The 13,028-nt window shown below is 63.5% G+C and overlaps 1 protein-coding gene across 1 annotated transcript in view; it reads left to right on the top strand.

The window, feature by feature from the left end:
* Positions 1-13,028, top strand: part of MYO15A (myosin XVA) — a 50,512-nt gene that overhangs the window by 20,480 nt on the left and 17,004 nt on the right. Inside the window, exons 24-51 of the mRNA XM_029212055.1 lie at positions 132-307; positions 801-885; positions 1,285-1,328; positions 1,552-1,567; positions 1,686-1,767; positions 1,845-1,975; positions 2,396-2,491; positions 2,916-3,151; positions 4,532-4,713; positions 4,938-5,010; positions 5,207-5,395; positions 5,623-5,783; positions 5,892-5,986; positions 6,486-6,606; positions 6,806-6,873; positions 6,947-7,024; positions 7,182-7,362; positions 7,454-7,586; positions 7,912-8,017; positions 8,157-8,229; positions 9,269-9,390; positions 9,566-9,625; positions 10,064-10,139; positions 10,426-10,541; positions 10,630-10,748; positions 11,851-11,992; positions 12,453-12,564; positions 12,657-12,731. Of these exons, the coding sequence (XP_029067888.1) occupies positions 132-307; positions 801-885; positions 1,285-1,328; positions 1,552-1,567; positions 1,686-1,767; positions 1,845-1,975; positions 2,396-2,491; positions 2,916-3,151; positions 4,532-4,713; positions 4,938-5,010; positions 5,207-5,395; positions 5,623-5,783; positions 5,892-5,986; positions 6,486-6,606; positions 6,806-6,873; positions 6,947-7,024; positions 7,182-7,362; positions 7,454-7,586; positions 7,912-8,017; positions 8,157-8,229; positions 9,269-9,390; positions 9,566-9,625; positions 10,064-10,139; positions 10,426-10,541; positions 10,630-10,748; positions 11,851-11,992; positions 12,453-12,564; positions 12,657-12,731 (3,148 nt within the window). The remainder of the gene's footprint in view (positions 1-131; positions 308-800; positions 886-1,284; positions 1,329-1,551; positions 1,568-1,685; positions 1,768-1,844; positions 1,976-2,395; positions 2,492-2,915; positions 3,152-4,531; positions 4,714-4,937; positions 5,011-5,206; positions 5,396-5,622; positions 5,784-5,891; positions 5,987-6,485; positions 6,607-6,805; positions 6,874-6,946; positions 7,025-7,181; positions 7,363-7,453; positions 7,587-7,911; positions 8,018-8,156; positions 8,230-9,268; positions 9,391-9,565; positions 9,626-10,063; positions 10,140-10,425; positions 10,542-10,629; positions 10,749-11,850; positions 11,993-12,452; positions 12,565-12,656; positions 12,732-13,028) is intronic.

Raw genomic sequence — 13,028 nt, forward strand, 5'->3', positions numbered from 1 at the left:
AAACCCAGCACATCCTCCACCCTACTCCAGGGCTGCCTTGTCTGTCTGCCTCCATGGACTTCTGGAGAGGGAGGGGCCTCCAGGCAGTCACATGGCCTTCCCCTGCCTCAGTCCTTGCCTCCTGCCCTCAGCTGTTCCTGAAGGAGCACCTGCACCAGCTGCTGGAGGGCATGCGGGAGCACGTCCTGAACCGGGCAGCCGTCACGCTGCAGCGCTGCCTCCGCGGCTTCTTCATTCAGCGGCGTTTCCACTCCCTGCGCCGCAAGATCATCTTGCTGCAGAGCCGGGCCCGTGGCTACCTGGCCAGGTGTGGCCCAGAGAGGGCAGGACTCCCTGGAGTCCAACGGCTAGGCTCTGGGAAGGCCGAGCCTGAACTTGGGTAGTGAGCTCCCTGTTCCTGGAGGCATGCAAGCTGAGAGTAGGGCCTCTGCAGGAAGGGTGATCAGACTCTCTGTGTCTCTGCTTTTGGATGTCCTTCCCTCCCACCCCCTGGTCCTTGTGACTGGTGGGTGGGAATTCCTCCAGCCAAGAGGGCCCCCCTCTCCCCGGCATGTTCCATACCCTGGGACTACAACCTGATTGGAGGTACATGGTCCAGACGGTTTAATCCAGGTCCTGCCACTCACGTTGTCGTGTGACCTTGGCCAGGTCACTGCCCCTCTCCGAGATTGTTTCCCTTTGTGCAGAGGGCCCCGGAGTGAAGTGTGGGCACTGATACCCAAGCAGGGTGGGTGTGGCTGTCTCTGCCCCTTGGTCTCTCATGACCCCTGCCCCGACCCTTCTTTCCTCCCCACCCCCAGGCAGCGGCATCAGCAGATGAGAAGGCGTCTGGTGAAGTTCCGGGCCCTGGTGCACACGTGCACAAGCCACCAGCGTCACCTCAAGGTGCTGCAGGCCTGCCCCTCGCCCTCCTCCCAGGAGCCGGGCCTGCCCCGTCGGGCTCCGGGGGTGGAGGGGGCAGCAGGAACGGGGAGGAAGCACTTGGCCCCAGGAGGAGACTGTTGGCTGGGGCGGGCTTGGGTTCGAATCCCCGCTGGGCCCTCTGTAGCCGCAATCTCCCCACCCACCCCCTGGGGATGTGCAGGGAGTTGAATGAGAGGCTGCATGGGAAGGGTGTGGCTAGTGCGGGGCTCACGGCAGGGGCCCCAGTAACCGGGCCTGATTAGAATTTGGCGACCTGAACAGCACCGGCTCTGGTGGTGCTCTTGCCTCCGTGCCAGTCTCGGCTTATTGTTGTATAACGCATCGCCAGACAGACAGACATAACCCCAAAGCCCCGAGGAGCTGCGCCTTTACTGGAGGTTCTGTGGGCGCCAGGGAGGGGCCCTGTCACACGTCTCTCCGGTACTTCCCAGAAATCCTGTGCGTCTCTCCTTCCCAAAGTGTCACCCTGTGCCTTCTGCCTGTGTCTCTCTCGCTGTCTTTTCCCACACCCCGTTTCTCTGGCCGCGCCTCTGCCCCCCGTCTGTGAGGTGGGCCTGGGGCCGTCGCCTCTGCCCGCCGCTGCCCACCCTGACCGTCTGCTGTCCTGCAGCCGAGGGCGGAGCGGAGGCTCTGGGTGGCGGAGGTGCGGCTACGGGGGCAGGAGGTGGGTGCGGGGTCCGGGTGGCCGCAGGGGACAGGAAGGGAGGCCGGCAGGTGGGGGAGCAGCAGGCCTGTTTCCTCACCCTGTGCCACACCCCCAGGAGCTGAGCAAGCGACAGGTGGTGGCTGTGGGGCACCTGGAGGTCCCGGGGGAGCTGGCTGGGCTCTTGCGAGCAGTGGCAGGTACATCGGCGCCAGGCGGTGTGGTGGGAGCGGGTGCGCGAGGGGACCAGGCCCCTCATGGCCTCCTCTGTCCACAGGCCTCAGGACGGGCCAGATGCCCCGGGTGGCCCCCGTGCGGACTCCCCGGCTTCAGGCTGAGCCCCGGGTCACGCTGCCCCTGGATATCAACAACTACCCCATGGCCAAGTTTGTCCGGTGCCACTTCAAGGTAAGGGCTGGCAGAGGCCCAGTTAGAACTGGCACTGTCCTCAGCCTGGGGCTGGCTCCTGGCCACCCGCTGTGGGATCAGGTATGAGCCTTTCAGTTGCTGGGTCTGTGTCATGAGGAGTCCGGGGTCTCCAGGGGCCCTGGATAGCAGTGGAGGGCCCTTGGGGGCTCGGGAGGTGGCTGTTTGGAAACATTTCAGAAATGTAATGAGCGGTGGATCCATAGCACATCATCCCCGCTCCTCATTTCCTGCCCTCCGAGGGGGCCTCGTGGGGGCTCTGTCACCGAGATGCTGGTGTCTGCCCCTCTGCAAGCTGGTTACCCATCTGCACACTGGGGACCTGTGTTTCCCAGGCTGGTGTGCCCCAGACGCGTCCGTCTGTCCCAGCTCTGTGCCCACGTGCCTGCCCTGTGCCCCCAGGAACCTGCCTTCGGGATGCTGGCAGCGCCCCTGAGGACGCCCCTCACACGGCTGCCGGCAGAGCATCATGCAGAGGCCGTGGGCATCTTCAAGCTGGTACGGGTCTGCCTAGACCACCTTCGAATTCATAGCCCCTGCCCCCGAGGCCAGACGGCGAGGCCCCTCGCCCTGCCCTCCTGGACCCTCTACTAGCCCAAGCCATGAGCCTGGGAGGGATGTGGTCGGATATGCATGTTAGAAAGTACCTTCTGGGGCGTGGAATGTGCAGGAGGTGAGGGGCCTCCTGGAGGCCGGGGGTGCGGGGAGGGGCTGGGGCTATAGAAGGTTCGTGAGCAGGAGAATCTTGATTTTTCCCAATGGCTGGGTCACCTGCCCCAGGGTATGGCTATTACACTGTAACATGGGGGACTTTCATATGGGCAGGGGGACATGGGAAGGACACGAGAGGGATGTGGGGTGGGGGTGGGGACCTGGCGGGAACAGCCCTCCGGGAAGCCCAGGAGAGTCTGTTTGTGGCCAGATCCTGCGTTTCATGGGCGACCCCCAGCTGCACGGAGCCCGGGACCACGTCTTCGGGAACTACATCGTGCAGAAAGGGCTGGCGGTGCCCGAGCTGCGGGATGAGATCCTAGCGCAGCTGGCCAACCAGGTGTGGCGGAACCCCAGTGCCCACAACGCTGAGCGGGGCTGGCTCCTGCTGGCCGCCTGCCTCAGCGGCTTTGCGCCTTCCCCGCGCCTCGACAAATATCTGCTCAAGTGAGTGGAGCTGGGGGGCCCGGGGCGGACGCCAGGTCAGGCTGGGCCAGGAGGGAGGCTCGGTCCTTGGAAGCTCAGGCTTGGGGGCTGGCCCGGGGCGTCACTGCAGAGAGCAGGAGTCGGGTGAGGGGGGATACAGGGCTTCTGGAACTCGGAGGTAGCCAGCCCAGTGTGCGGGGAATTTGGAATAGAGGCGCTGACCTCTCACATCCTGGGGGGCAGGGTGTAGCGGTATGGTTAGGAGTGTAGACTCCGACAGTCTGTGTTCAAATCCCAGCTCAGCCGCATATGACCTGTGTGACCTTGGGCAAGTTACTTAATCTCTCTGAGCCTGTTTCCTCTCCTATAAAACGGGGCTGATAAGAGTACCTACGTAGTAGGCTGTGTGAGGATTAAATGTGCAAACACATGTGAAGTGCTTAGAACGGAGACAGACTCACGGTAAGTGTAGCCTGCTGTGTGCGTGTAGCCTGCTGTGTGCGTGTAGCCTGCTGTGTGCGTGTAGCCGTTGTCAGCATCCTGGTCTTGATAAGATGATGGTGATGTTGATGTCACTGTGCTGGGTGATATGAATGATTCGCAAGGGAAGGAGCTCAAGCAGGCCCTGGGCAGCATCGTAGTTCTGACACTTAGTTGCTGTGTGACCGGGGCCAAGTCACTGCCCGTCTCTGAGCCTCTTTCCTTATCTGGAAATTGGGGATGGTAACAGGACCCACCTCACAGGGTAACTGTGAACTACAGAGCGTGCAGAGCTCCCCGGAGCCGTGTGCAGTAGGGGCAGCTCCCTTGGCCGGCCCTGGGAATCTGTGCCGGGGGCAGGGCCACTACCTGCCTGCTGGGCTTCCCGTGGGCACGGCTCTAGCTTCCCTCTGGCAGCCGCTGTCTGCCTGCTCCTCTGGTGCTCCTGGCCAGGCTGCCAGCGGTGGGGAGGGGGCAGGGAGCCCGGCACAAGGAGTGCCCGCCACTGCCAGGGATCAGGCTGGTTGGTCCTGGGTCAGGTTGAACCCTCACGGCCGTCTCTGTGAACTTGCAAGCAGGCTCAGAGAGGGCCGATGACCGCCTGGGGTGGCCTGGTGAGGGAACAGAGGGAGTGCCCAGAGGCCAGGTCTTTGCCCACACCCCCTGCAGCCCCTACCCTGGCAGTGACATTTTGCTCCAACAAGCTTAGGTGGGCCAACCTGGAACCGCTTTGGCCGTCCTTGGACCTCTGGCCTGGACGCTTTCCGCTTGGCCCAGGAACTCCGGGCTGCCTGAGATCATTTGTAGACCACTCTCAGAGCTCTGGGCCGGCCTGGGCCCCCTGACTAGCCTCGGGGCCTTCCCCCACTGCCGGCCAGCCTCAGGTCCCTCCTCACCCTCGTGCCAACTCCTACCCATCAGGTTTGTGTCTGACTATGGGCGGAATGGCTTCCAGGCTGTGTGTCAACATCGCCTCATGCAGGCCATGGGCCAGGCTCAACAGCAGGGCTCTGGCGCTGCCCGCACCTTCCCTCTGACCCAGCTCGAGTGGAAAGCAACCCAGGAGAAGGCCGGAATGGCGCTGGACGTGGGCTGCTTCAACGGTGAGCTGCCCTCTCCCTGCCCCACGGAGGGGCAGCCGGAGTCAGCAGGCGCCAGTAGCCTGGGCTTAGGAGGCGCTGGGGAGGGGCCTGCGGGATGTAGCCCTGGAGAGAGGTCAGTGTGTGTGGGCACATGGCGGCTGGACCTGGAAACGGGGAGGGGAGCCAGGGCCGTGAGATGCAAATTCAGACGCTCCAGGCTGAGCCCTGCACCCGCTGCCATCCAGGTGACCAGTTCTCCTGCCCGGTGCACTCCTGGAGTACGGGGGAAGAGGTGGCTGGAGACATTCTGAGGCACAGGTGGGCTCCTGGAATGCCCCACCCAGTGCACCCCTGTGCACCTCGGAAGGAGGAAGGGAGGGACGAGAGACCAGGCCCCCAGCCCCGGAGGGTCCACTCCGGCCATGAGTGGTGTCTGGCTCCCATCCCAGGGTCTCCCCCAGTGGTACCTCTCGGCTCTGTCCCTTACTCCCAGCCCTTCACGTGCTGTCTCCAGGGGGCTGACCGACGGCTGGCGGGGCTGGACGGTGGCTAGGAAGAAGGGGGTCCAGTGGGCAGAGCTGGCCGGCCACGACTACGTGTTGGACCTGGTGTCGGACCTCGAGCTACTCAGGGAGTTCCCGCGACAGAAAGCCTACTTCATCGTGGGTGCAGAGGGGCCCACGGCTGGCAGGGGAGGTCCCAGGTAGAGATGGCCTCTCCTAGCACAAGGCTCCCCCTCCTGGATGCTGGCGGTGGGGGACTGCGTTCTGAACTTAAGCTTCAAGGTCCTCACTGAGGTGGGGCTCGCCAAAGGGCCCTGCCTTTAAAGGGAGAGAGTCAGCCAGTTCCGGGGCACAGGAGAGAACGGGGGTTCTGGTAGGGCTCTGGGTCTCTGGGGGGTCAGCTGCTCTGTGTTCTCCATCCCCACAGGGTGTTTGGCAACAGCTGGGACTCGGACGAGGACGCGCCCGCTAGGCCCCAGCCCCTGGGGCACATGCCCGTCGTGGCCAACTCCGATGGGTACTGCAGCCACAATGAGGACGGTACAAATGGGGAGATTGAGGCCCAGAGAGGGACAGCGACCCACCAAGGTCGACCAGCAGTGGCCGCTGTCTCTGGTGGGGGGGGGAGCCTGGGAGCCGGGAGTGGTCATCAGCAGGGGAAAAGGACTTGACTTTTGTGTCCCCCAGCCCCGCCAGACTTGGACAGCCTTGGGGAGCCCGCTGTGGCCCACAAAGGACTGGACTGCTACCTGGATAGCCTCTTCGACCCCGTGCTGTCCTACGGGGATGCGGTAGGGATGCAGCAGGGCATTTGCAGACCACGGCACGGCGTGTGTACACAGGAGCCTCTCTCAGCCAGGGTCGTGGGGTGGCGTGTCCTCTCTGGATCTCTGCTGGGGGTCAAGCAAACGATGAGGGTGTCCTTACAGCTAGAGGTGCTCGGAAAGACCCACAGCTGGGGGTCCAGGACATGCTGGGAGCGGGCCCCCGGGCACCCTTGCTCACTCTGGGAACTCCCAGGAGCCCCTCCAAGGCATAACGTGAAGCCCTGAGCAGGGCGCAGCCCCTTTGAGCCTGTTTGCTCCCCTGTGAAAGGGATGGGTTGGGGCTCGCAAGGTTGCCGGAGGCCTGACCGGGGTGCCGTGTGGGCAGAGGCCGGGCACACAGCAGATGCTGGCCGGTGGGAGGCCCCCGGGACACAGGCGGTGGCGGTGTCAGGTGCCTGTTGCCTTGGAAGCTGGGGAGTACGGCACTGGGGCAGTCACTTGAGCCACGTGCTCCCGCTCCCAGGACCTGGAGAAGCCAACAGCCATTGCCTACCGCATGAAAGGGGGAGGCCAGCCTGGTGGAGATGGCAGTAGCGGCAGCAAAGGCGGCCCCCGGAGACCTCCAGAGCCAAGGCCAAAGCTAAGTCAGTGGCTGCCCCCGGTCGGTTCCAGGGTCGGGCAGGGTGGAGCCCCTCGGTTCTCAGGGCTGCTTTGGCCCTAGAACAGAGGCAGCTTCGGCCGTGGGGAGAGGTTGAGCCGGCGGAGGAGGGGCAGGCACGGTAGGGAATCCCCCCCATCTCCCAAGCCTCTAGATCCACGTCCCCTGACACGGCCCCCCCGCAGTTCCAGGCCTGGACGCCTCCACGTTGGCCCTGCAGCAAGCCTTCATCCGCAAGCAGGCAGTGCTGCTGGTGAGTGCCGGGCTTGGAGGTTGCGGGGGGGCGGAGCCTGGGCCTGCCCACTCACCACCGCTACTCTCCCCAGGCCCGGGAGATGACCCTGCAGGCCATGGCGCTCCAGCAGCAGCCCCTGAGTCCCAGCCCAAGGCCATCGCCCCCAGAGGTGAGTCTGGTTCTCCAGGTGAGTGCTGTGGTGCCCTGGGGCATCGCTGCGCCTCTCTGAGCCAGGAGCCCCCTCAACCCCTCTTGGGCAGACGTGGGGTCCCTGAGAGCAGACTGATGTGTCCCGGGAAGTCCACCCCACACCCTGCTCTCCACAGAAACCCATAGCGCCAGAGGCCCGGCCGAAGTTCGTAGGCACCGGACTCCCGGCCAAGCCTGTGCTCTTGCGCTGCGCTCCAAAGCCTGTGGCTCCCGCTCCTCTGGTCAAGGCCCCGAGGCCCCCCACCAAGCCCGTGGCCGTCCCCATTCTAGCTCAGGACCGGGCACCTCCAGAATCCAGTGAGTGTCCTCTCCCGGCCGGGGGGCCTCCCACTTCCCAGGGCGGGGCTGGGAGGGCACTCTCACCTGTGCCCCCATGCCCCTGCCGCAGCTTCGCCCAGCCTAGAGCTGGTCCGGTCCTCGACCCTCAACTCGGAGCACTTCCCGCAGCCCACGCAGCAGATCAAGGACATCGTCAGGCAACACCAGCAGCCGCCCCGGGGAGGCCGGCCCGAAGCCTTCAGGTCAGTCTGGCCTCCCCAGCCCTCCAGCCATCCGGACGGCGGCCTCCCCACGGGCCTGCGCAGCCACCACCCGTGTGCCCATCTGCTGGGTTCGCAGCCCCCCCACCCAGCAACTTCTAGGGAGTGAGTCTGTTCACACAGGTGCTCCAGATGAGCCACCCGGGCAGAGGGAGGCCAGGACCGCTCTCTAGGGTGTGCTGTGTGTCCCCACACCCGTCTCTGGTCCTCTCTGGGTTCTCGTTTATAGTGATGGGGGTGGAGGAAAAAATTCCCTATTGTAGAGTTATGTGGCTGGGAAGAGGAGACTCAGTGTCCCACCCACCAGGAAGGACGGCGGGAGGGTGTTCGTGAAGCGGCCGGACCCCCACGAGGAGGCCCTGATGATCCTGAGGGGACAGATGAGCCATGCAGCAGCAGCACCTGGCACCCAGGTGAGGGGCAGGGTCTGGCTGGGCCTAGGTGGAACAAAGGACAAAGTGGGGCCTCTGGGGGAGCCTCAGAAACCAGCTGGCCCCTGTAAGCTGTGGTCTTGCTGCTCCCCCCTGAGCGCTGTCTTTGGGGCAGGGACAGGTCCCCAGAGAGGCCGTAGCCCTGGTGAAGCCAGTGACCAGCACACCAAGGCCATCCGTGGGGCCCACTCCAGGTGAGGGCCAGGAGGGAGGGAGGGAGGGGCCCGAGGGCAGGTGTCCAAGTGTGAACACAGGTGAGACTTGGTCTGCGTGACGGTGGCACGTGTGTCCGTGTCCCTGGGCCCGTGTGGACCCACAGCGTGGACGTTTGTGTAATTGCATTAACACTTAACACTGATTTCAGTCCCAGCCCACTCTGACTTCACTAAATCCTCACTAAGACCCTTCAACACAGTACCATTTGTGCCTCTAGATGTTACAGGTGGGGAGACAGGCACAGAGAGGTTAAGTGACTTGCCCATGATCACACAGCTCAGCAGTATCAGATCAGGGATAGAAACCCAGGCCTCCTGGCGTCACAGCTGGAGCCCTAACCTCTGCATCTCCTGCCTCACGGCAGCCACAACCCTCTTAACAGAGATCAGTCGGTTCACGTCACGCCTGCCAACAACGCTCCAGTGGCTCCTGGGATAAACTCCAGACTCCTCACTGTGGCCCACGTGACGCAGCATGACCTGCCCACCTTCCCAATCCCATCTCCTTCCGCTCCCCCCTCAGACACTCTGTTCCTCACTGTTTCTGGCACACACCGAGCTCACTCCTGCCTCAGGGCCTTTGTCCTTGCGTTCCCTCTGCCTAGAATGCTCTTCCCGGAAGATCTTTGCATGCTCAGCACCTCCTCAACATTCAGGTCTCAAGTGTCACCTCCTCAGAGAGGTCTGCCCGACTGCCCAGACCGAACGCCCCTCACAGACCAGCCCCCAGACTTTCCTAAGTCACTGGTTTTATTTCCACCCCAGCTCCTGGCACTGAGAGCTCTGTCCTTCTGAACTGTCTGTTCTGCCCACACCTGCTGGGGCCTGGCCTCCAGGCAGTGGCCTGTCTCTCCTGCTCCCAGGCCCCTGGCCCCTGGCTGGGCCTGCGGGCGCCGGGTCTCCATGTGCGGGGAGGAGGGCTGGGCTGTGTGAGTGTGCACGTGTGCCCGCGTGATCAGGTGTGTGTACGCCACGGGCCAGGAGGCCTCTCTGCCCCAGCCCGCTCCCACCCCTGCAGTGCTGGCCTCACGGTCTCTGGAGCCGGCCGAGGACCCCGTGCAGACGCGGCTGCACCGCCTCCTCAGCCCCGATTTCTACGGCTACCAGGATGCCCCCTGGCAGATCTTCCTGCGCAAAGAGGTGTTGGAGCCCGGCTGGGGCTGGATGGGGGCAGAGGGGCCTGAGGCGGGTGGGAGACCGGGTCAGGGCGGAGCTGAGCCAGAGTCAGGGTCAGAGCGTGGCTGGTGCAGAGCGAGTGGGGCTGCAGCGGGGGAGGGGCCTCCAGAAGGTCCTCACGGAAACCCTGCCCCCACAGGTGTTCTACCCCAAGGACAGCTACAGCCACCCTGTGCAGCTGGACCTGCTGTTCCGCCAGGTGAGGGCCTCTCCTCCCTAAATGCCCCGCGTACTCAGCAGGGCAGGGGGTGCGTAGCCTAGCCGTCTGCAAATCCTCCTCCTTGGATTTGGGGTCCTCGACCACAGTGAGGAGGGGAAGCTGTTCTGCCGAGGCCCCCACTGTAGACAGGGTCGAAGAGCCCACAGTCCCACCTAACCAGACTCACAGCAGGTCTGAGCTGCACGGGGCCTGGGGTCCAACCCAAGCCCCACCATACAGATGAGGAAACTAGGGCTTGGGGAGGGTGGAGGTGAGGAGAAGGGAGAGCATCCTCGGGAGTGGGATCTGATTTACACAGATGACCCCACTGTTGCATAAAGGCACCCCTGCTACATTCCCAGTCGTCCTAAAACGGTCCAGCGTGGGCTCCCGGTTGGGGGAGTCCCACGGGCCGCCGGTGTCACACTCACCCCACAGATCCTGCACGACACGTTCTCCGAGGCCTGCCTGCGCATCTCTGCGGACGAGAGGCTCCAGATGAAAGCCCTGTTTGGTACCGTGGGGGGCCAGGGGGAGGGAAGGATGTCGATGGGGCAGCCAGCTAGACACCCCACCCCCGCCAACCCTCCCCGCTCTGCTCTTGGCCTCTCCCACGGCCCGGCCGCAGGTCTGGGTTGGGCTCTGCCTGACCGGCTGTGGCCTCGGCTGTCCCTGTCTGTCTGTGGACATCAGTTTCCCAGTATGGACACTGGGAACACAACAGACTGACACCTCCTTGCTGAGGGTCAGCCTCCCCCCATGCCACGTGGGTCAGTCCCGACCCGACCTGTGTCCCTTAGCCCAGAACCAGCTGGACACGCAAAGGCCCTTGGTGACGGAGAGTGTGAAGCGGGCCGTGGTCAGCATTGCACGCGACAGCTGGGAGGTCTATTTCTCCCGCCTCTTCCCTGCCACGGTGCGAGCCCCCTGCCTGCCCCCTGCCCGCCCAGAGGCTCCAGGGATGAGGCCGGAAGAGCCTCACGTGCCACTCATCCCCACCCCAGGGCAGCGTGGGCACCGGCGTGCAGATCCTAGCTGTGTCCCACACGGGCATCAAACTCCTGCACATGGTCAAGGGCAGCCACGAGGCCGGTGGGCCGCTTCGGGTCCTGCGCACATACAGGTGACTGGCGGATGGGCGGGAACGGGGCTGGCCGGACGCTGGACGTGGGCCGGCACCAGCGGTTCCTCGCCGGCTGGCTTCACGGCCGTTGACTGAGCACAGTCGGCCCTCCATATCCACAGGCTCCACATCCACAGATTCGACCAACCGCGGATGGAAAATACTCAGAAAAAAATTTTCAGAAAGTTCCAAAAAAGCAAAGCTTGAATTTGCCACTCACCAGCAACTATTCACATAACGTCTACTTTGCTTTTGTGGCTATCTACACAGCATTTACGTTGAATTAGGCGTTAGGAGTAATCCGAAAAGAAAAAAAATGATCTGGAGGTGGTTTAAAGTATACGGGATGTGCATAGGTTGTATGCAAATATCAGGCCATTTTATAGGAGGGACTTGAGCATCCGTGGGCTTTGGTGCCCTCGAAGGGCCCTGGACCCAGTCCCCCTCGGATACCAAGGGGCGACTGTACCTACGATATGCACGGCTCTGTGCCAAAGCCCTTCAATCAGGGAAACAGGCTCATAGAGAGGTGTTGCTTGTCTCGGGTCCCACAGCCAAGAAGTGGGGAGCTGGGAGCCACTACCCCATCCCCATCTCCGGCCACGCTGCAGCCTGGCCCTCACAGAGCTCGCCGTGCAGCGGGGGCGACCGTGTGAACAGCCAGATGCAGATGCAGCTCGGAAGGGAAAGGGTGCTTTGGCGGCGTGAGACCTTCCTGAGTCCTCGGACTCCTCCCTCCTAGCAGCCCACTTGTCCTTTATACCAGAGCACGGGGGGAGCCTCACTCACCGGTTAGGGGCAGGCTCCTTGCTTCAGGAGCTGGAGAGTTTGCTCAAGGACTGAAAGAGATAGATTTGTGTGGGCAAAATCTGGGAGGTTGGATCATGAGGCAAAAAAATAAAAGGCACAACTTGGGGAGGGCTGGAAGGTTGTGGGTTCACAGGGTGTGGGCAACACAATAGAGCTGCGGACAGGAGGGGCAGCTGTCCCCCTGCGGGGGGGGGGAGGCGCAGGCGGCAGGCGCAGAAGGAGCAGGACGGTGGGTGGAGGGCATCCCTCTAGCTGCGGGGTCCTGCCCTCATGCCACCTTCCCATCCTCCAGCTTTGCAGATATCCTGTTTGTGACCATCCCCTCCCAGAACATGCTGGAGTTCAACTTGGCCAGCGAGAAGGTCATTCTCTTCTCAGCCCGAGCTCACCAGGTCAAGACCCTGGTGGACGACTTCATCCTGGAGCTGAAGAAGGTCAGGGCCCTCCTACAGATGCCCCCAGCAGGGCTGAGGGCCCAGAACGGGGCTCATGCCTGGGAAGCATGGATGCGTGTGTGCGGCAGCAACTGTGTCCATAGGCTCTTGCACTGGCTGTGCCTTCCAGCTGGGATGCCCGTTCCCCTCTGCCCGCTCCTTCAAAGTCCTTTACTAATGCCTCTGGGCTCCATGGCAGCTGCATTGCTCATCCTCCTGCAAGGACTGCATTGCTTGCCGCTGCCCACTGCGGTGGGAGCATCCGCCCCCATGCTCCCTCCAGACCAGGCAGCCCCCAGGCCTGGCACCTGGCCTCAGTGGGGAGGCTTCGGGAGGGGTGGAGGGGGTGAGGCCTGGGCCAGTGCTCTGACGTCCTGTGTGAGGGGCAGGGGAGTGGCCCCTGACCTCCGGGAGAAGGGGGATGGGACTGCAGCCCTCACCCAGCCCCTGGCTGACCCAGGACTCAGACTACGTGGTCGCTGTGAGGAACTTCCTGCCTGAGGACCCAGCGCTGCTGGCCTTCCACAAGGGTGACATCATCCACCTGCAGCCCCTGGAGCCACCTCGAATGGGTCAGTGCCACGGGGAGGGCTGGGCAAGGTGGGGGAGGCGGGGGCGGGGGAGGGCGCTTCCCAGCGGGTGCTGACATAGGTCCGGCCCTCAGGCTACAGTGCTGGCTGTGTGGTCGGCAAGAAGGTCGTGTACCTGGAGGAGCTGCGGCGTCGAGGTCCTGACTTCGGTAGGTGCCCCGGGACCCCCGTTCAGCTGCCACAGCTACCAGACCTAGAGACCCCAAACAGCGGGGGCCCGATTCTGGGTTCCGGGGTCCCAAAGGGTCTGGCCTGGCTGCAGCTCCTAAGGCGGCCATGCAGCCCAGGCCTCTGCCCACATATCTGGCTAAAGGGTCTCCGTGGACATTAGCGTTTCCACGTGTGTGGCCGAGGGTCCACAAGCGCTGCACTGTGCTCTCTGCAGCTCCCGCTGAGGGAGTGCCTTCCCTTCCCAGAGCTGTGTCCTCCTCTGTGAATGGCCCCGT

The sequence above is a fragment of the Monodon monoceros genome, unplaced genomic scaffold (genome assembly GCF_005190385.1).
Source record: "Monodon monoceros isolate NGI ecotype Baffin Bay Population unplaced genomic scaffold, NGI_Narwhal_1 Super_Scaffold_9, whole genome shotgun sequence".
Lineage (NCBI taxonomy): Eukaryota > Metazoa > Chordata > Mammalia > Artiodactyla > Monodontidae > Monodon > Monodon monoceros.